Source organism: Crocuta crocuta, unplaced genomic scaffold, assembly GCF_008692635.1.
Source record: "Crocuta crocuta isolate KB4526 unplaced genomic scaffold, BGI_CrCroc_1.0 scaffold344, whole genome shotgun sequence".
Taxonomy (NCBI): domain Eukaryota; kingdom Metazoa; phylum Chordata; class Mammalia; order Carnivora; family Hyaenidae; genus Crocuta; species Crocuta crocuta.
Window position 1 is genome coordinate 2,119,011 of NW_027533081.1, and position 21,449 is coordinate 2,140,459.

General features: G+C 48.1%; 1 protein-coding gene across 1 annotated transcript in view; it reads left to right on the plus strand.

The window, feature by feature from the left end:
* COMT (catechol-O-methyltransferase) overlaps positions 1–21,368 on the plus strand; it is a 21,604-nt gene extending 236 nt beyond the window's left edge. Inside the window, exons 2-5 of the mRNA XM_077745867.1 lie at positions 15,198–15,477; positions 16,302–16,495; positions 16,855–16,986; positions 20,503–21,368. Of these exons, the coding sequence (XP_077601993.1) occupies positions 15,198–15,477; positions 16,302–16,495; positions 16,855–16,986; positions 20,503–20,697 (801 nt within the window). The 3' untranslated portion in view covers positions 20,698–21,368. The remainder of the gene's footprint in view (positions 1–15,197; positions 15,478–16,301; positions 16,496–16,854; positions 16,987–20,502) is intronic.
* The last annotated feature ends 81 nt before the right edge of the window (positions 21,369–21,449 follow it).

The window sequence follows — 21,449 nt, forward strand, 5'->3', positions numbered from 1 at the left end:
GGAGGTAGGGTATTTGGGGATCTGTCCTGGGGTGAGGAACTCCGAATGCGGGGTGTGAAATTAGGAACCGTGTAAAAGGATCCGACATTGAGTGGGAGTCTCTGGACCGGAGAAGGGGCTGGGAGACCAGACTGTTGAGGGAGTAGGAGGTCTGTGTTGGAACGGAAAGGTCCGACTTGGGAATAAGGTTCCAGCCAAGGACAGGGGATCCGGCTTCCTATGGAGATCCAGATCCCAAGATGGGGCTGTCTCCCGGGGAAGTGCTTTGACTAGATGGGCTTGCAGAGTCGGGGCCTGAGTCACCATGGGAGGGTCACACTTGATCTTTGAGCTGGGATCAGACCCTTGGGAATGGGAGAATTATGGGCCTCAAGGCCTGGAGATGCTCAGTGACAAGTTTCCCCCTGGAGGCCTGATGGGCTGACCCCTGGGATACCTCCAGGCGTTTCCTTTCAGGGGAATGGGTTCCCTGAGGGACCCCAACACTGCAGCAGCTCTAGATCAGGGTGATGTGGCCTCATCCCCATGGGAGAATGTTGAGAAAGAAGAGGTCACTCCAGAATGGACCTGTTACACCAGCCTTTCAGGTTTTAAAATTAGGGACATTTCTTGACCAATTGCCAATTGCGTGGGAATGAGCTTCCCTGACTGCCTGCTGCCTCCCAACCCCCAGAGGCGTTCTGAGGAGCAGTGTGGGGCCTAGTGGGGAGAGGAGTGTCATAGATGAACAGACCTGGTCACGAGTTACAGCAGTAAGGAGATTTTATCCAGTAACTACCAACAGTAGGGGAAAGAGCTGAGGTCCATTCGGATTTGCTTAGAGGCACTTGTCTTTTCAAAGGGAGAGTGTTTGGGGAATGAGGTTGGCAGGAGTCAGTCAGGGAAGTGAGAAGTTACAAAAAGTAGGAAGAGGAAGCTGGTACACGTGACACCCATCTGGTGTCAAGGCTCCCTTGCTCCCACAGAGACTGGGAGAAGGAGCCCTATCCTCAGGTGTTGGCTGGAACAGTCACTTCTTTTGGAAGCCTGGAGTTTTCTCTGGCATTTAAGGGGGCTAAGGTCATCCTAAGGATGCAACTTTGAACTGTTAGATGCTGTTTAGTGTTTGTTCAAGGCTTTATAGGCCAAGGTTGAGGCCTAGTTGAGAAGGAGGCTCAGAGGAGCCTGGATGGAGTTTGGTCAAGGAGAGAGTCTTTGGCAGGTCTCTGCCTCTTGTTAAAGCAAAGAAGAGATGTTCTTTCTGCTGAATAATATAATCCTGTTTTCCATTTGATCACCTTTTGTTGAACCATCTTATGGGACAGGGTAGTAGAGGATACTTGCTGGAAGATGCCAGTGATCAGGCGTTTAATGAGGGGCATTTCTATGGAAACAGAAAGAAAAGCAAAGATTAATGGTTGAAGTTGACCGTAAGCCTGGGTTTTGAGTCCCACAGATGGCCAGTTGGCAAGAGTTTAGACATTGACCCCTAAACATCTTTAGAATGTGGAGTGAGGACCATGGTGGCAATCCAGTGGATTTCCCAGTTTGTAGTTTGAGTGTTTATGGTGATAGAGTGAAAGAGAGAGAGGTCCTAAAGGTGCAGTGATGAGATAATTGAAAAGCAGGGGGCTAAGACTCTCCAGGAGCTGAAATATCAGTCTCCCAGCTCAAGCCTCTTTTATTTTGCTATTTGTCTGATAACAGCAAGTACATACAACATAGTATTTGACATCTTGACAGGTCATGCACCCGCAGTGTATTCCATACTGGGTCATGAGTACATCTGGCAGCAGACAAAACGGGCTGGCCTGGCACCTGTATGATGTCCTTCTGGAGAGAACAAGTAGTCCCGACAGCGTTCCAATCTGGAAATGGAACTGCTTTCAGTTCCTTGTTGCTCTGTCCGTTTCCTTCAGGACATTCTTACAGTGCCTCTGGCTTCTTGTTTTCCACCAATATAGTATAGACAGCAGTGTCACAGTCAAGTCTATTTCCCCAAGCAGAGCATGGAAGATGTGGGAGTTCCCATGGACTCCTGAGTGGCCCATGCAGCTGCAGCTCCAGGAATGAAGGTGCACGCACGTGATTTGTTATGTGATGGGCTCTTTGAGAGTCATACCAAGCTGTCTTCATGCTTCAGCACGCGGGGCTTTTTCAGATCCTGGAGGAAAAAGGGCAGCAGCAAGACAACCGGAGTCCCAGGAAGGGTCTGGGCAGTCAGATTTTAGTTCGCAATGATGCCAAGTCAGGAGGGAAGGGAGGAAAATTGGAAACATCACTTTGGAGAGTTGTAGCGAGATGCTGAAGGAAACTAGAAGAGCTGAGGGTTTGGTAAGGGCTGACAAAATATGTAAGATGGCAGGATGCAGTCCAGTTCACAGACAGTATAGTAAAAGCTCCCACACAATAAATAGGATTAGAGTCTGATAACCCACAATTTTGTATTATTTTTTTCCATTGAGACATAACATCTCCCTCTGTAGCCACTTCCCTTTTTGATCAAAGATGGCCACACAAATATTATTCTTGTTTACAAAATCATTCTGGTCTCATTAAATTTGGCCTGATTATTTACACAAGTGCAGCAAAAATGGCAATTGACCACATAAGGCTTGTTAAGTTTGCTTTGTAGAACTTTTTATGGGGAATCTCAGATTGGAATTTTAAAAGCCTTTCAAGTCTGGGAAGCCAAAGCAAGAACTCAGCATTAATCAGAGCTCACCTATAGATTTGGGTGAGTTCCTTTCTTCTTATGGTCCCCCAAATATCTTAGGGCTCCTGGGTCTGCCAGGAAGGGACTTTCCTTACTCACCCGTAAGGCTGGGAACTTCTGTAAGCCAAGTACCAGGCTGGTTTTTTCAAGAGGGCTTTGTAAGCACTGCCTCCTTGTAAAGTTGACTGCAGTTCTCGAAACTGTCTGGTCATGTCTGATTCCACGTATAATTTTCAAATATGACATTTTATATATACTTTACGTAACTTTTTCAAGTTATGTCCTATAACAAAGGACATGTTCTTATTGAACCTATGCAAATAACTATATTGCCATGAAAATAAGAATACTTAATAATAGTTCCCAATTTTTGGAGGAATAGGGAGAAAAAGATAAATGCTTTGATTTTGTTTACAAAACTATTAACTTGCTAACGTGTTATGACTCATGGGTAGCTTAAGAGAAAAAAGAAGGGGCGCCTGGGTGTTTCAGGCAGTTAGGTGTCTGACTCTTGATTTTAGCTCAGGTCATGATCTCACCGTTCGTAAGTTCGAGCTGCATTTGAGCCCCATTTGAGTCCCATGTTGGGCTTGGCTCAGACAGTGCAGAGCCTGCTTAGGATTCTGTCTCTCTCTCTTTCTCTCTCTCTCTCACTCTCCCTCTCTCTGCCCCTCCCCTACTTGCTCGTGCACACGCACCCATGCACTCAATCTCTCTCTCTCTCAAAGTAAATAAACTTTAAAATTAAAAAGGTGGGGGTTTTTTTTGTCTTTTTTTTTTTTTTTTGTATACAGAAAATAGAATACTAAAGAGCCAAGAATATTCCAGGGAGCCTGGAGCCTGCTTCAGATTCTGTGTCTCCCTCTCTCTCTGACCCTCCCCTGCTCACGCTCTCTCTCTCTCTCAGAAATAAATAAAATGAAAAAAAGAGCCAACAATATTCCAGACTAAAGCCATAGAAAATTATGATCATCCTTTATCAGTTTATTCAGTTCCATGTAGTTAATTCTTGTCCTGCTTGATCTTGGTTAGTTTCATGAACCCATCAGTTTCTCCACTAGATTTCTGGAAAGCCTTAGTCCTGTGGGATGGTCTTAGAGTTACTGAAGTAAGGCCCTCAGAAGTCTGTACCCCAGGGTACCTGTCATATTCCTTACCATGGATCTTGGAGACAGTCCCTTTCGGTTGAAGACGAAGCACTCTGGCCTGTAGCTGATTGCAAATGCTTTTGGAGAGTAGCAGGGTGAAACAAAAACTACCTGTGGGTGACAAAGACCTAAATGGCTGGGGGTTAAAGATTTGATGAGAGTCCCTTATAAACGCAACACCACTAGGACACCTGGGTGGCTTAGTTAATTGAGCTTCCAACTCTTGATTTTGGCTCAGATCGTTTATCCCAGGGCTTGAGCCTTGGGATTCTCTCTCTCCCTCCCTCTGCTCCTCTCTCCTGTCACGTGCTCCCTCTGCCTCTAAAAAAAATGAAAAAAAAATTTCTTTAGCGTTTATTTATTGTTGAGAAAGACAGAGCATGAGCAGAAGAGGGGCAGGAGAGAGGGAGACACAGAATCTGAAGCAGGCTCCAAGCTCTTAACTGTCTTCACAGAGCCCGATGCAGTGGTCAAACTCACAAACTGTGAGATCATGACCTGAGCTGAAGTCAGATGCTTAATCAACTGAGCCAGCCAGGTGCCCCTCTCTAAAAAAATTTTTTAAATAAATAAATAAATAAAATAAGTAAAAAACACAACTGACAATAAAACTTGGTCATTTCTATAACATACATACCATTTAAAATATAAACTGGAATTATGACTGATAATATCATACCAGGACATTCCTGGTCTGTGAGGGCGCTAGCAAATATATAGGAATTTTATATAACTTCCAACGTCCTTACATCAATAACATCTATTCATATAAATATCATTTTTGGAAGGTTGAGCCGCATGTATTATTTGATAGTGCCTTTCAGGAAATCCAATAGGTCAATTAAAATTAATAAGTTTAACATGTCTCTTTTACAAGGTGAAAGAAGAGATCCTTTGAGATCTTCCAGAGACCCTCTGGGAAATCCCAAAGCCAGTTTGAAATCGAGAAGATGATTTAGAATTTGATTTGGGAAAGGTAGAGTTGTCAAAAATGGCAAAAGTTTTGCACGCTTGACTAGATAGGATCCCAGGTCATTGTGAAACAGTATTTGGTTATTTACTTAACCAAAGTGACAATAAAAAAATCAAAAAGTAAACATTGGAGATAACATGATTGTAAAAGCAAAAACAAAAAAACGAAACTTGGCTCTTTGGATAGTGAGAAGACTAGGTTCTCTTAAGTAATCAAGGACATGGTAATAACACGAAACACAGGAAATTATTTTGATAAGATAGAGGATCTTTATTTCCTCAAAAGGTAAAGATTGGTAAAGATTACTCAAAGGGTAAAGAAAAACCTTTTACATTTCCTCATTAAAAGCAGACCAGTGATCCAAGAAGTTTTGTTGTTTTAGTGGAAAGAAAACCAAACTCTAGTTCTGCATGAGGATGTTATTGACAGTAAAGCTCATTTCAAAAACTTTATATGTAAAAATCCATTTAATCTTAGCCAGATCTCTTAACATGAAGTTCCTCTTACCACAAAGTTTCTGTAACTTTCTATATCCATTCAGATTTTTGTCCTATACTTTCCCCTTTTGAAAATGTAACCCCAGGATAAAATCACTAGCCTTCTTTCCTTAAGAAAAACAAATCCTACATTCTTTGCATACTTTTCATGTGAAACACCTCTTACTTTTCTCACATTCTTTGTTTACAAAGTTCTTTCCCTTTGCTCTTATTGTTTCTAGTAGTTGTTTTATTTTCGTATACTGATTACAGTTTTTAGCCATTCGCAAACTTTATTTTACAGATAAAACTAGGAAGTAGATAATTGTGATATGTCAGCCATACACCCATATTCTGTACCAGATTAGCAAATTTTATGAATATGTGATGTCGTAATCTGTAGAGGTATACACTCTGAATAGTACAAAAATTTTTTTAATGTTTTATTTATTTCTAGGAGAGAGATAGAGAGACAGCGTGAGCAGGGGAGGGTCAGAGAGAGAGGGAGTCACAGACTGAAACAGGCTCCAGGCTCTGAGCTGGCAGTCAGCACAGAGCCCGACGCGGGGCCCGAACCCACGAACCGCGAGATCATGACCTAAGCGAAAGTCGGACGCTTAACCGACTAAGCCAGCCAGGCGCCCCTGAATAGTACAAATTTTTTTTAATGTGGCAAGAAGAACATATTTATTAACAGACCCAAGTATCATTAGCCTCTCTGTACCATATAAAAACAAGTCAAAAGTATAAAACTTAAACTATAATTAGTAATGAATGTCCCAGCACTTTACCTTATGTAAAAATTAGATACTCAAAGAATATCTATTATGTAATTTAACTTGGTATAACTCCAAGGTTACAAGTTACCAGAAAGATTTTGAAGACAGTTTTTAGGCAGATACATATGTATATTAGCTATATATATATATTTTTTTAAAGTAATTTCTTAGCCACATATATATGTGTGTGTGTATGTGTGTTATATATATGTATATACATAATCTTAGCCATTTTTGTTGTTTATATGAATGTGTATATATANTTAAAGCAATCTCTACCCTGACCATCGGGCTTGAACTAATGACCCCAAGATCAAGAGTCACTTGCTCTCTACCAACTGAGCCAGCCAGGTGCTCCTAGACAGATATATTATAAAACACAATGATTGTTAAAGTAAAGTTTGTCAGAATAGGAACTCAGTTTGATGAAAATCAGATTTATCATTTGTACAATCCTAAACATTGAGTAGATAGAATATTAACTTATTTGGCTAGTATACCAAAGTTGAATAAAAATGTGTATTTGCAAGGCACCTGGCTGGCTCAGTTGATGGAAGTGTGTGACTCTTGATCTTGGCGTTGTGGGTTCAAGCCCCACACTGGGTATAGACATTACTTAAAAATAAAATCTTTAAAAAATGTATGTTTGCATTCCATGTAATGCGATAACACTAAAGATATACCTGTTTCATTAAGTCAACAATAGTAAGCCAGTCTTCTTTGTCATAGATTATCCAAATTATGTAAACTTGAAAAACAGTTGAGTTGATTCTTATAATTCTGGGAGTTTTGGGGAGGATTTAGTTTATTTAAGTACTTATTTTTCTCCAAGCCAATTAGGATAGAACTACATACATGTGCATGTGTATACATACTTACATACATAAACATACAGATTCAAATAGAGATCTTATTTTGTTTAAAAATTTTGGCCATGCTTCAGGCATAAATACAATTATACAAAACTCACTAGTTTATATGAGTTGGACCTTATGTTTCTGGCAGATGGAACAGGTTAGTTACCTGTTCAATAGGAGGCTAAATCTTTTCACCAATGTTCATGGAGGTGGCCTTTAAGATCTTTTTGCCCTGATATATAATCTTATGGAGGCCATGGACTAAATGTCTGTTTCCAGTTTGCTTTTTTTGTTCTTTTTCAACCCCGGGTTGTTACTTCTGGGGGTCCCTGAGTCCTTTGAGAGCCCCTAGTGGGTCAAGGGGTCTACGTGCCAGTGACTATGGGAGCTGAGAGGCTGGAGGGAAGGGGAAGGTATGGTAGGGTGGGCTGGGAGGAGAAGGGAGGGGATGGAAGGGAGCTGGAGAGGAAGCAAAGGTGGTATGCAAGGAAGGAAGAGCAGAGGGGATGGAAGGGAGAGGTCTCACAGGAGCCACTAAGGGGAGATCTGCAGTTTCCCACGGAAGCCATTGAAGTTCCAAATTATCCTTAGTAAAGTCATGCCAACAGGAAAGGAAGCAGACAGAATTAGCACTATGGTGGCACATTGTCAGCAGGGGTACAAGAAGGGGGTTTCAGGGGGTACCTGGGTGGCTTATTCAGTTAAGCGTCCGACTCTTGATTTTGGCTCAGGTCATGATCTCATGGTTTGCCCCACGTCAGGCTCGCACTGTCAGCAGAGCCTGCTTGGGATTCTCTCCTCCCTCTCTCTGCTCCTCCCTCCGCTCATGCTCATGCTCTCTCTCTCAAATAAATAAATAAACATTAAAAGAAGACAAAGGAGAAGAAGGTTTCAATCGACTAAGAAGCTCCTATGAGAGGAACAGGATCAATGCGGGAGAGAAAAAGACCTCCCCAGAAGCCAGGAAGGACTTCCAGCCCAAGAGCTAGCTTCTGGAAGCTTGGCCTTCCCCCCAGCCTCCAGAGTATATTCAGTATCAGAATCAAAATCTGTCCTCAATGCTGTAATGGACATTTGTTGGGAGCACTGGATCAGGAGTCGAAATCACTACCAGACCAGTGAGCAGTAAGCAGCAGACCAGAGATAGCACAAAGGTCCCTGTGGACGCTGCCATCCAGCCTTTGAAGAGTGAAATGGGGAGTCCATGTTCAGCTTGCACTCAGGCACAGGGCTGAAACCTGACAGTTGTTGGGGCTTTGCTGATCATGCCCACAAGCTGCCAGAACTTTTCCAGTTCCCAGGCAGAGCGGGATCTTGGGCTCTATTCTGTAGGGCTGGCCTATGGGGCAGGTGGCTAAGTATCCCTCCCCACATGCTCACCCTGGCAAGCATCTCCTGGCCCACTTCACCCCAGCCCTTTTTGTCTTTCCCACAAGGATCCTAGCCAGTCTGCCTATTTTTGCCCCGAGAATGTACTGTGCACTCTGAGACCTACCCTCCGTTCAGAGCCGAAACAGCTGGCCCTGCTTCTAGTGTATGAGCCTGTCGACCAGAAGGCGATCTGGGGCTATGGTAGGGGTCCTTCAAGAAACAGGTGCCAAGTCTGTTGGTGGGAATGTAAACTGGTGCAGCCCCTCTGGAAAACAGTGTGGAGGTTCCTCAGGAAACTAACAATAGAACTCCCCTATGAACCAGCAATAGCACTGCTAAGAATTTACCCAAGGGACACAGGAGTGCTNTGCCAAGACAGGGTCAGATGGGATTAGGGTAGCTGGGGTGCTCGGCCCTGCAGCTCTTTGTCACAGAGGTGGCCTGAGTTTTCTCCAGCCTAGACCTTTCTTCTGTTGTCCCTGCAGCCTCAGGCACAAGTGCCATCCTGGCCTCCCTAGCTTTCTGAACAAGTGTGGGCAAAGAGACCTGCTCTTCAGATGGAGGTGATGACAATGTGAGCATACCAGCAGGTTCAGATCTTTGCAAAAGGACCAAAGGCATTTCTAGTGAACTTCCATGGAAGTTTTAAATGAGCCTAGGGACCATGTCATACAATTGATTCATCTTTCTACGGAATTTTTAACCTTCTCAGTAACTTACCCACTGACAGTTACTTGCAATATATTTATGAAAAAAATTTTTATTTCCTTTAAAGAAAGATCATCTAGGATGTGTTAAATGCATAAAAGAAACTGACCAGCTGACAGAAGGGATGGATAGACTATCCAGCTATGAAGCTCCACTGAGCCGGCCATCCTACAGGGCTGGAGCTTAGGAGCTGAGCGTGCAAGGAAGGGGTGGACCCGGAGAGGGGTGGAGTACCCCCCCCACACATGCATATGTCGGGGGGCCAGGCCTTGGTAAAGTTGCACTGTGTGTCAGGCTGGATATGGTGAAGCAGTTTTGTCACAAAGGTTCATGGAGGTCCCAGGACCAGTGGCTCTGGATGTCCGTGGCCCCCCTGCCTGTCCCCACCTTGGTTTAAAGGGTGTCTGGGGGGTCTTGGCCCAAATGCTTGGCTGCCAAGCATTTGATTGCCCCCTTTGGGTCTGGAGGATGATAAACAGTGATCACAGTTGATGGAGGGTTATGGTTTTGTGGTTGCAGGGAGAATACTGAAGTATGGGCTTATAATAAGGAAGGTTGGGGGTGGGTGTTATTTTTGACATCTGGGGAGAGAGGTCTAAGAGAGGGACGCTGCATGTACACCGTAGGCCCATCGGAAGGAAGTGCACAGGGCAAGCAGACTCTGCTGTGACAGGAAGGCCCCTTCCCCTGCCTCCAAGGACTCTGAGTGTAGAGGCAGGCATCCCTCCCTGGTGTCTATGCAGCCCCCCTGCTGCTGCTCCCCCGCCCCCTGCCCAGGGCCCTGAGGCAGACAGCTGGCGGGTGGAAGGAGACTCCCAGAGCCCCTGGGGGCCCCAGGGAGATGAGAGCAACAGTTGTTTTTCTGGATCTTGCTTCCTTATGGGGAATGGCATGTCCCTACTCCTTTTTTGGAACAGGGAGGGCCACAAACAAGGTTGCCGGTTTTGTCTTCCACTGTTTTCTTTGGACTGTAGTAAAATATACAGAAGTTAAAATTTGCCATTTTAACCATTTTGATGCTACAGTTGTACAGTTCGGCAGTATTAACTACATTCCCCTTGTGTACCCATCATCACCATTTCCAGAACGTTTTCATCCCCCAAACACACACCCTTTACCCCTTCAACATTTCCCCCTCCCTCCAGCCTCCAGCAGCTTCTATTCTACTTTCTCTATGGATTTGCCTTTTCTACATTTTTCATGTAAGTGGAATCATATGGTATCTATCCTTTTGGGTCCTATTTTTTTACATGGCATAATGTCTTCCGAAGTTCATCCATGCAGCAGCATGAATCATTGTCTCATTCATTTTAATGACGAACTACTAATGCATTGTATAGACACACCACATTTTGTTTATCCATTCATCTATTGATAGATGGGCTGTTGTGAATAATGCCTCTATGAATATTGGTACGCAAGTATCGGTTCAAGTCCCTGCTTTCGGTTTTTGAGTATGTACCCAGGAGTGGAATTGGTGGTCATGTGGTAATTCTATATTTAACTTTTGTGGAACCACCAAACTGTTTCCCACAGCAGCTGCACCATTTTACATTGCTGTCAGCAGCGCACAAGTGTGCCAGTTTTCCCACATCCTCACCGGCATTTGTTATCTGTATATATATATATGTGCATGTATATATATATATATATTTTTTTTTTTTTTTTTGNCGCCACCCAGGTGCCCCTGTTATTTTCCATTAAAAAAAAAAATAGTTTTTAAAAATAGCCATCCTGCGGCACCTGATTGGTGCAGTCGGTTAAGTGTCCAACTCTTGATCACAACTCAGATCATGATCTCACGGTTCAGGAGTTCAAGCCTTGTGTTGGGCTCTGTGCTAATGGCATGGAGCCCGCTTGAGATGTTGTCTCTCCTTCTCTCTGCCCCTCCCTCACTTGTGTGCACACACTCTGTCTCTCTCTCAAAGTAAATAAATAAAGTTTTTAAAAGGATAAAAAACAATAGAAAAGAAAATAGCCATCCTAGTGGGTATGAAATAGTATATTATGTGGTTTCAATTTGCATTGTTATGAATAATGATGTTGGGCATCTTTCCTTATGCTTACCAGTCATTTGTAGATCTTTGGAGAAATGATCTATTCAAGACCTTTGCCCATTTTCTATTTGGGTTTTTTTGGGGTTTTTTGTTATTGCAGTGTAGGAATTTATGATTTATTTCCTCCAAATATGGGCTGTCCTTTGGTTCTCTTGATAGTGTCCTTTGATGCTTTTAATTTTTTTTTTAATTTTTTAAATAGTTTTTCAACTNTAACCAACTGAGCCACCCAGGCGCCCCACTGATGCTTTTAATTTTAATGAAATTAAATTTATTTTTCTTTTGTTACCTGTGTTTTTGGTGCCATTTCTAAGAATCCATTGCCAAATCCAAGGTCATGAAGATTTACTCCTATATTTTCTTCTAAGAGTTTTATAGTTATAGCTCTGAAAGTCAAGTCTGATTGATTTTGAGTTTATTTGTTTATGTGGTGTGTGGTAAGAGTCCAGCTTCATTCTTTTGCATGTGGGAATCTATTTGTCCCAGAACTATTTGTTAGAGAGACTGTTCTTTCCCACTGAGTGATCTTGGCACTCTTGTTACAAAATGATTTGGTAGAGGCACCTGAGTGGCTCAGTCAGTTGGGCTTCCAACTCTTGATTTCGGATAAGGTCATGATTTTTCAGTCGTGAGATTGAGCCCCTTGTTGACCTCTGTGCTGGCTTGAAGCCTGCTTAAGATTCTCCCCCTACCCCCCCACCCCCGACCCTCCTCAACTCATGCTGTAGCTCTCTCTCCAAAAGGAAGGAAGGAAGGGAGGGAGGGAGGAAGGGAGGAAGGAAAGGGAGGGAGGAAAGGAAGGAAGGAAGGAAGGAAAGAAATCATTTGATTATAGACATGAGTATCTATTTCTGGCCTCAGTTCTGTTCCGTCGGTCTGTATGTTTATCTTGTGCTACTAACACACTGTCTTAATTATCGTAGCTCTGTAATAAGTTTTGAAATTAGGAAGTGTGAATCCTCCATCTTCGTTCTTTCTCACAATTGTTTTGGCCATTCAGATTCCAAATGATCTTTTGAATGGATTTTTCTATTCTTGTGAAGAATGCCATTGGAATTTTGATAGGAATTGCATTGTATCTGTAGATGGCTTTGGGTGGTATTGACATCTTAACAATACCTATCTTGCAGTCCATGAACATGGGATGTCTTTTTGTTAATTTGTGTCTTTATTTCTTTCATGTCCTCATGATACTAAATGTATCATCTGTGGAGGCCCTATAAAGCCGCTTCAGTGAAACCCTGAAGCAGCTTCTTTCTGCACTGCCACCACTGCCCTGAGGTCAGCAGTCATGAGAGATAGGAAACCCAGGATCCTGCACTGAAGCTTTGCCTCCAGCCCTCAATGTGGTCAAGAAACTGTGTTTGAAACCGTGCTCAGTGAGCCACTTAAAAACTTACCCTTGTGGCCTGTTTTGAACATACATAAAAGAGAGGATCTCAGCATGCCACATGGCTTCCATGCCCTGGCCTTTTGGCCAGGGTTGAGTTTCCTTTATCCTCCTAATGATACCTCCTCCCCCTGTGGTGGTTTAAAGTCCCATCATTGTGCTTTCTGTTTGCATGTCTGTTAGGTAACCAGGACTCAAAGTCAAAGCAGAGCCGCCTCTCAGGTGTGGCCCCTCCCTGTGCCCTCCTGTCAGCCTTGAGGAACACAGTGCTCTGCAAAGTTATGAACAGACAGACCTAGAGATTAGAGATTTAAAAGCCAGGTTTTTAACAGAATTTGAGTATTATGCAGATTGAAATTTATAATTTATGATTCCAGGGTCCAGCAAGTAATTGATTATTTGAGTGGAATATTACTTCTTACTTTTGATATTCCCAACATTTACTGAATTTTTTTAAAATATGGAGAATAAAACAATATGACCTTTTATATCATCATACAAACACTATTATGAGTATTAATAGTAATGATAAAGTAACACAGATGTGTGGTTAGGAAATCCTAAGCAGTGGAAAGTTCTGGCTCCTTCAGGCTGCATGGGCCTCCCCTCATTGTTCCCTGTCTTCTGTCCCCTAGAAAAGAGACACTCTGCCCTTATCCCCGTACCCACCCCCCACCCTGTGTCTTGCTTTCATCCACCTGCTGGGTCATGGTGCGTGCTGCCCTGTGGGGGCCCTTTCCCAGGGTGATCCCTGGAGCTATGGCAGACAGAATACCCGATTCACACTTTCTGGCATGGTGGGGCCCAGGGTACATCCCAGGCAGGGACACCCCACTGTGCTGCCATGACCTGCCATGCACCTGCTCTGGACTTCGGGCCTTCTGGTATAATCTGTGTATTTGCCCTCTTGGCCCGTTTTTATCTCTGGATCATCTTTTTCTCATTAATTTGTCGGTGTTCTTTGTAACTCACTCTTGGTCTTCTATGTCATTTCCAAATTTATAATTATTTTCCTGGGGAAATGTGGCTTAAGCAAAGTAGTTCATCCATTTCTCCTGCTTTTCATAAGGCATAGATGCACATCCTGTCATAACTTGCAGGGCAGTGCTTATGAGGTCCAGGGAGACTCTCCCTGGTGTCCCCGGCTGGCGAACACTGCAGGGGACATCTCACTACCTCTTTGGGGCCTTTTGCTCTCAGAGGATGGAAAGTTGAAGGGGGCAGGGGTGGCCTCTGGGAAGGGGCCCAGATATCTGGGCCCTGGTCATTTTCAGGCTACAGTTTCTGTCAGTGCTTATCTAAAGGCAAACGAATTCTGCACAAATATCAGCCTTGCTGCTGAGGTCAGAGGAGCACACAGACCCCTCAATCAGCACGGAGGGCAGGGCAGGAGCCGGCTGTGAGAGTGGCTCTGAAGGTCAGGGTGGTACTGGGAGCAGAATAGCAAGTGTGGGCCAAGGAACTGGGGCCATTGTGTGTGATACTCTGACCTGTTGCCAATACATCCACTCTGCCTTATGTAAATAGGCCACATGGCCTATACCTCCAGCATCTGGGTGTCTACACTCATCTGGGGCAGAGCCTCAGCTTCCTGTTCATCCTCTGCCCTGTCCCCCAAGCCACCACCGTCTCCTCATGGCCCAGGGTGTGGGGGGTTGGAACCCTCAACGGTCCTCAGGTGCTCCTCCCACTGAGGCCCTCAGCCTGCCTGCTCTCCCTGATGTGCCTTTCCAAATGGGAGCTTCTGAGGGTGCAGGGTCCCGTGTGGTGGTGGCTGGGGTTCAGCAAGCCTTCCCTGTGAATAATCTGTAGCGACCATGGGCCCCAACAGAAGCTTCCCATGTTCCTTTCTTTTGTCTTTTCCCATTTTATAAGGTGCCTGGCCTGAAATCCGAGCATCCTCCCTGAGTAGCTTGAACTCTGCTCTGTGCTAATGAAGAGCCCAGGGCTTAGTGGCTCAGCCTTGTCTGTGTGTCCCAGGCCCCACCTGCCTGGATCCCGAACTACCTGCCTGAAGGGTGGCTTGGCAGGGGGAGGTTGTGCCGCACTGGTAGTCAGTTGTCTGATAGAGCTGACATGTCTCGCTTACCTATGGTATAGGCGGCAGGGCTGGCTGTCATCCTGGGACAGACACACCACGTGTGGCCATCCTGAGGGGAGGGGGGAGTGGATCTATGCCCTGACTGCCTGGACTGGGGACTGCCTGTGTTCTTACCTGGGAACTCAAAGGGCCACATGAATCTCCTGGACTGTTCCTGCTATGAGCACCCAAGGGAACACACAGGACCGAGCCTCCCCCGTGCCCACCTCTGTCAGGGCAGCACCTGGCGCAGGCTGTCTGGAAAAGCACCCAGGGAGGAGAGCAGTGATCAGCAGGTCCCCAGGCAGGACGGCCAGACACACCTACTCTGTGCACCTGAGGGCATAGCCCTGGGGGCAGGAGGCTGTTTGGGGACAGACAGCTGAGATAAGCCTGGCAACTGGGACATATAGCTAGCCTCTTGAACCTGGGGCCCCCATCAGCAATGAGGGGTAATGGCAGCACCCCCAAACTGAGGAGAGCGTGGGTAAGCCAGGAGGGGCAGGTCTGCAGTTAATGCCAAGGGGGTTTGAGCTCTGGAGCTGGCTACAGGGCTTCCTGGCCAGCCACAAAGCACTGAAGCCCGCTGCCTCCCGCCTGGCTCTCTTCTCTCCCCCTTCTCTCCCCTCCTCCTCACTCCACCCTACCTGTGACCTATGTCAGATGCTGGAGGCCCCACCCCTGCTATTGGCAGCCTTCTCATTGGGCCTGGTGCTGCTAGTGCTGCTGCTTTGCCACTCGTCCTTCGGCATTCTCTTTATCTGCTGGAACGAGTTCATCGTGCAGCCTCTCTACAACCTGTTCATGGGCAACACCAAGGAGCAGCGCATCCTGCGTCATGTGCTGCAGCACGCGGTGGCCGGGGACCCACAAAGCGTGCTGGAGGCCATTGATACCTACTGCTCGCAGAAGGAGTGGGCTATGAATGTGGGTGACAAGAAAGGTAGGCAGCCCAGCCTGCAGGTAGTGGGCATGGGAATGGGGACCCCCCTGTGGAGCAGCACAGCCTATAAAGGAGAGGCCTGTTATCACCCTGTTTCTGGATGCTGGGGTAGGAGCTTGTCTGGAGTGCTAGAAGCCGGAGCCGATCACCTACCTGTTTGTTCGCTGGCCAGGGGCAAAGGCTGTGCAGAGACCCTGACACCCACATCACCATCCTCGTGGGGAGGGAGGAACATTTGACAAACTCCCTGGGACCCTTCCTTGCCACATACCTCTCACCTACGAGTTGGTGATAGGCCTGGCACTGGTATGCCGTCTCATGGAGCTGCGTGAGGGTGCAAGGCAGGCAGTGGGTTCCTGGCTGTCCCTGCTGGTCATGAGGATGTACAGTGCTCCTTGGACTCTGCCCAGCACAGCCACCAGGGCTGCCTCCTGACATTTGGACTCCAGCCTGGGGCACAGGCATGTGCTGTGCTGCACCCCTGGGAGTTGAGCCCTGGGGACAGATAGGATAGCCACTGTCCAGCCCAGGGAGCCAGGGAGGCCATGAGTGCAGTCCATGGGCAGGGTGGGGTGAGGGCTTCTACAGAGGGCAACTCTCATTTAGGGTGAGTTGGGGTCAGCCAGGAATCGTGAAAGAGAGGGACCGGAGTGTGCTGAGGCCCAGAGGCCTGAGGGACCCTGGGAGCTTGGAGGGTGTGTTTAGTTGGAAACAGGGGAGGCAGGCGTCTGTACGGACCGATGATCAGTTCGGAAGGAGTAGGTCCAGGACCAGGAGTGGGTCACCTCCTTCTGCCTGTGCTCACCCTCTCGTCTGCCCCGCAGGCCAGATCTTGGATGCAGTGGTGCAGGAGCAGCACCCATCGGTGGTGCTAGAGCTGGGGGCCTACTGCGGCTACTCAGCTGTGCGCATGAGCCGCCTGCTGGAGCCTGGGGCCCGCCTGCTCACCATTGAGCTCAACCCTGACTACGCTGCCATCACCCAGCAGATGTTGGACTTTGCAGGCCTGCAGGACAGGGTTTGTTGCTGCCCCAGGGTGATGAATATGGACACTGAGGGGCCAGGGGCCAGGTGCAAGGGGGAGGGAAAGGGTTTGGGCTGCCCCAATGCAGTTCGAGACCACATTTATCCTGTCATACCTAGTCTCATGGTGCCTCCTAGGCCAGGTTTCACGGAACCCCCAGGAACTCTGTGAGGGAGGTCTTGTGCCCCCATTCCACAGAGCAGGAAACTCCCAGGCTGTCCTTGGAGGGAGGGGGTATAGTGGGGTCTTAACTCCCCAGGACCCCAGAGAAGACTGGTGAGGACACTCAGTGGGTGTCCAGGCAGGGTAGCCTGTCCCCTGTGGGTGTGGACACCAACAGAGTGCCATTCCAGGTGACCGTTGTGGCCGGGCCATCCCAGGACATCATCCCCCAGCTGAAGAAGAAATACGACGTGGACACGCTAGACATGGTCTTCCTTGACCACTGGAAGGACCGGTACCTGCCAGACACTCTCCTCCTGGAGGTGAGCTGTGTGCCTACCGGGTCCACACGGGCCTTGGTGTTGGCTGCTGGTGCAGGGGCTGCCCCAAGTCAGGTGATTCGGGCAGGCCAACCTGAGGTCATGGAGCACAGAGGGCCAGAGGAGGCCTGAAGGGTGGTGTGGAGACGGGAGGAAGGTGGTTCTGGGCGAAAAAGTTCGGCCAGGCCCGCTAGGTGGCCTGTGCAGGGGCGGCAGGGAGGGGTGAGCACTAACGGGGCATCTCCTGCCCACTTTCCCCAGAGGCTCCTTATTGTGCATCCCCCTGCACCCCTATCTCCACACCCACCTACGCCATCCTGTCCCAGCCCTCAATGCTGCTGCCTGGCCAGCCCCAAAGTGGTGACCAGTGAGACTGCCTCATCCCCTGGATGGGCCATTAATGAGCTGACACACAAAGCTTAGTATTGATGACTGCTATCAGTTGGGACAAGTCAAGATCACACTTAGTGGCTACTTGGCCCTCCATTGGGAGCTTGGGATGTTTTGCCTCCCTACAGGCTCCCCACCTAGAGGCCAGCATGGAGGGGTCCCCTATTGTCTGTGTCATGCTAACCTATCTCAGTTTTCACAGGGGCTGGTTACTTGGCCTAGGGCATAGGGACATGACCATGGTATGCATGGCCACCGAAGCCATGGCTGAAGGCTGGGCAGGACCTTGCATGCAGTGAGTGAGTGGTTCTGGAGCAGGCATGGAGGGCCAGGTGCCTGGACAAAGCAGGAAGGAACCAGCCCTGGCCTGGGTGCTGTGGAGACACGGGATGTTCTGGGAATGTGGGCCAGAGCCATGTGTGGAGGGCCTCGAATGGCACACAGGGTGAGGACATGAGGGGCTTTAAGCAGGTGAGAACATGGTTAGATCCACCCTCAGGAAGGATCCCTGTTGGGGACAGTGGGGAGAGATGGCTACGGAGAGGGTGGTGCAGAGACTTGGAAAACTCAGGGAAGGGCTGAGAGTGGGGAGGGGGATCCATGGGCTAGAAGTCAGACCGGTCGTCACCTGCATTGGCTGAGATAGGTGGTCAGTTGGGGGTTGTCAAGGAGACCCATGGCCCAGGAACCAGGCAGCTAAGGGGAGCACAGCTGCCTGGGGGAGGCCTGACTCCAGACCAGGGGGGTGAAATCAGGTGTTGAGGGCAGAGGCCAGGCAGCCGACCCAGCTGGGCCTGCACAGGGAGAGGGGAGGGGATTTCAGCAGCTTTGGTGTATGTGATAATTACAGGGGCCTACATTTATAGAAAAGTAGCAAATATTGCCATTTAGTAACTAGGAAACTAATAGTTTTCTCAGTGCTGCTTGTTCAAAGCTGGTAATTATCTCAGAAGAAAAGAAGTCACGAATTGGGAATGACTGTACTTTTTTAAACACGCATTGTGAAGCCCTGCAGCTAGGCTCTGCGGGCCCTCGACTTATGCTGGGTCAGCCTGGTTCTGCGGTGGCCCAGCTACATCTCCCCTGGTTGGGGTTTAGGGGTTGGCAGGGGCTGGTGGCTGCTCTGAAGAGGCCCCAGGGCCGTGTCACATGGACTGTCCACAGGGCTGCTTGAGTGTCCTCACAACATGGCAGCTGGCTTTCTCCACAGCCAGGGATGTGTGACAGACGCAAGGAGCAATAGGGAGCCACGGTGCCTTGTAGGACCGTCTCTGAAGGTGTGCACTGCCGCTTCTGCCTCATTCTCTTTGTTACAAGTGAGTCACTAAGCCTGGCACACACCCAGTGGAAAAGGAACTGCAGACAGAGTTTAAAAGCACCTCAAGTACAGGCTACCTGGTCCTCTGAAGGCTGTTTCCTCCCGGCAGGGGTTAGCACAACAGGTTTGCTCAGATATGGTGGACTTCTCCAGGTGGTCTGTGTCCTCCATCAGGAGGCATGTGAATGTGTGGGGAAAGGTGGGATAAGTGCTACCATTCTCTCCTTCTGTCCAGTTTCCTCAAGGATGGCTAGGCCCCAGCACCCTCCGAACATGTCCAAAGCTGCTTCCTTTCATTCCTTCTTTCATGGTCAACTTGTTGTTTTTTTGGGTCTGATGACTTTCAGTCCACTGTTGCCCCATCTGGGGCCAGCAGTGCCTCCTGAAGTCACCTCCCCAGCAGCTCGACCCCACATATGAGGCTCAGAGCCCTACTCCTGGCTCACCTTGTCTATTTCCTGCCCAAGACCCGAGCTTCCCTTCTAGGTCCTGGGCCAGGGGCACCTCCTCCTGGACAGCTCTCTGTTTTAGGTTTTTCTGGCCAAGATTCCTAGGGAGGTTNATTTCTTGGGGGGTTTTTTTTTTTTTTTTTTTTTTTTTAAGAAGAGAAAACGCCCCTTGATTCACAGTGATACTTTCTGTTCAAATTCTGGCTCATGGATTGTCCCTAACCTCACTGACCTCACAGCTGTGTTTTCCAGTGGCCAGAGGACCCTTGGCTTCCCCCACAGCCCACAGGCTGAAAGTGACTGCTCTCACCACCAGAATTAAGACCCTTGTAAGACTCTGTCCTAGGGCACGTCGCTGGAGGGGTACAGAGTTAAATCCACATGTTTTTAAGTCATGTAGAGATGCCCATTGTGTGTGGTCCTGCTGGCAATTTGAGACACTCCTGGAGGCACTTTGATTCTGCTTCTGATGCTTGGCATTGCTTTTTTTTTTTTTTTAATTTTATGATCATGTGAAAAAGAAGCTCCATGCTTCCAGAGTTAAATCTAGGTCAAGGGAACTGGGGTGACCATTGCCCTGGTCTGTCCCTCCGCCACAGGCAACCGTTTCCTCTCAAAGTTTTTTCCTATGGTTTCCTGTATTCTAGGCAGCCCCACCCCCAGCTCACCATCCTGGCTGGGTCCAGCTGCTGCTTCTTCCTTCTGCAGAGGCCGGGCCCAGGCATTAGTAGAGATGGGGTGTGTCAAATGCCAAAGTTTGGGAATGTCCAGGGCAAACCCCCGAGGGGCAGGCTTCTGGGTGGGGATGTCTGCCCTGCCTCTACCCCCATCCCTCCAGGGTCACCTGGTCAGGACAATTAGGACCTCCAGTGACAGTGCACAGCAGCTCAGGCACTGGGCACCAGGCGTCTCACCTGGAAGAGCCATGTGTTCCTGGCACTGGGTGGCTAAGGGACCCACTGGCCTTGAATCAGCCCTGTGGGCTGAATCCTGGCTCCAATGCCTTCTCCACATACTCATCCAGCTAGCATGATTAGCCACCGTGCCTGCTACGTGCTGTTTTAGGGGCTGGGGACGCAAGACCTAACAAGGAGCAAAAGATTCGCCCTCACAGAGCCACGTTCTGGAGGCAGGACTTGTGCTCAGCACAGCCCTTTCTTCAAGTGGTTGCTGCCGGGGAGGAGAAGGGAAGCAGTGGGGAGACCCTCATGACCCCAGGAACTGGAGAGGAGCTGACTCCAGGCCAGACAGAGGCCAGCGCGTGGAGCCTCCACCTGGCCAAGAGCACCTATCTTCCCCGTTTGGAGCTGGCTTGGTGGGCACTCGTCACCCTCACCCCTTCCCACCATCTGTCCCCTGCAGGAGTGTGGCCTTCTACGGAAGGGGACAGTGGTGCTGGCTGACAACGTCATCTGCCCAGGAGCCCCAGAATTCCTGGCATATGTGCGCAACAGCAGCCGCTTTGAGTGTACACACTTCACCTCATACCTGGAGTACTCGAAAGTAGTGGATGGCCTGGAGAAGGCTGTCTACATGGGCCTAGAGGGCCCAGCATAGCCTTGAAACCACCCCACCCACCCCCCACTCCAGGCTCCCTTGCCAAGCCTGGTTATGAAGACACAACAGATGTGCTCCCGCCAACCCTGCTTCTGCAGTTCTGGGGTCTGTCCTCAATGTAGCACACTTGAGGCTTGTGAGGCCAAAGCCTGCCCACACTGGCCGCTCTGCACGACGACTCTGGGCTGTCACCTCTGGTCCACCCCAAGCGCAGCCAGCTTACCATGCAAGATCACTGCAATACATCTGGAAAGTATGTTTGTAAATACCAATCAGGACAGATGGTGCCCGTGATGGTATCATTCACTCCCACCAGCATTTTAGATCAAGGAGGTTTCTCACATGGACAGGTCCTCAGGCACCAACATATTCAGCAGACATTGGAAGTGAGGTGGGGCGGGGGGTGGGGGGAGTTGGGAACACGTGGAAACTGTTGGGCTGTGTGTTCAGTCTGTCCTTGAGGTCTGCCGTCACCAGGTGGCAGCAATGCCTCAGTGATGGGCACTGTGCCCAACAACTCGATCCACTTGTGATTCCTGCATTCTTTCACCTCCTTTTTAAGAATGAAATGCAACTTCTTTACTAAAATCAGCTCACTGTTAATAACTCTATCAGTATCATGTTTAAAAAATGCTAAAAGAGAAATTAAAAATCTAAATATTTAAATAGAAGAGATCAGCCTAGTGCTTCTTTTTAACTGTTGCCCTGCTGCTTCTTTCCTGTGGTACCGTCACCTCTAGCACCACACCCAA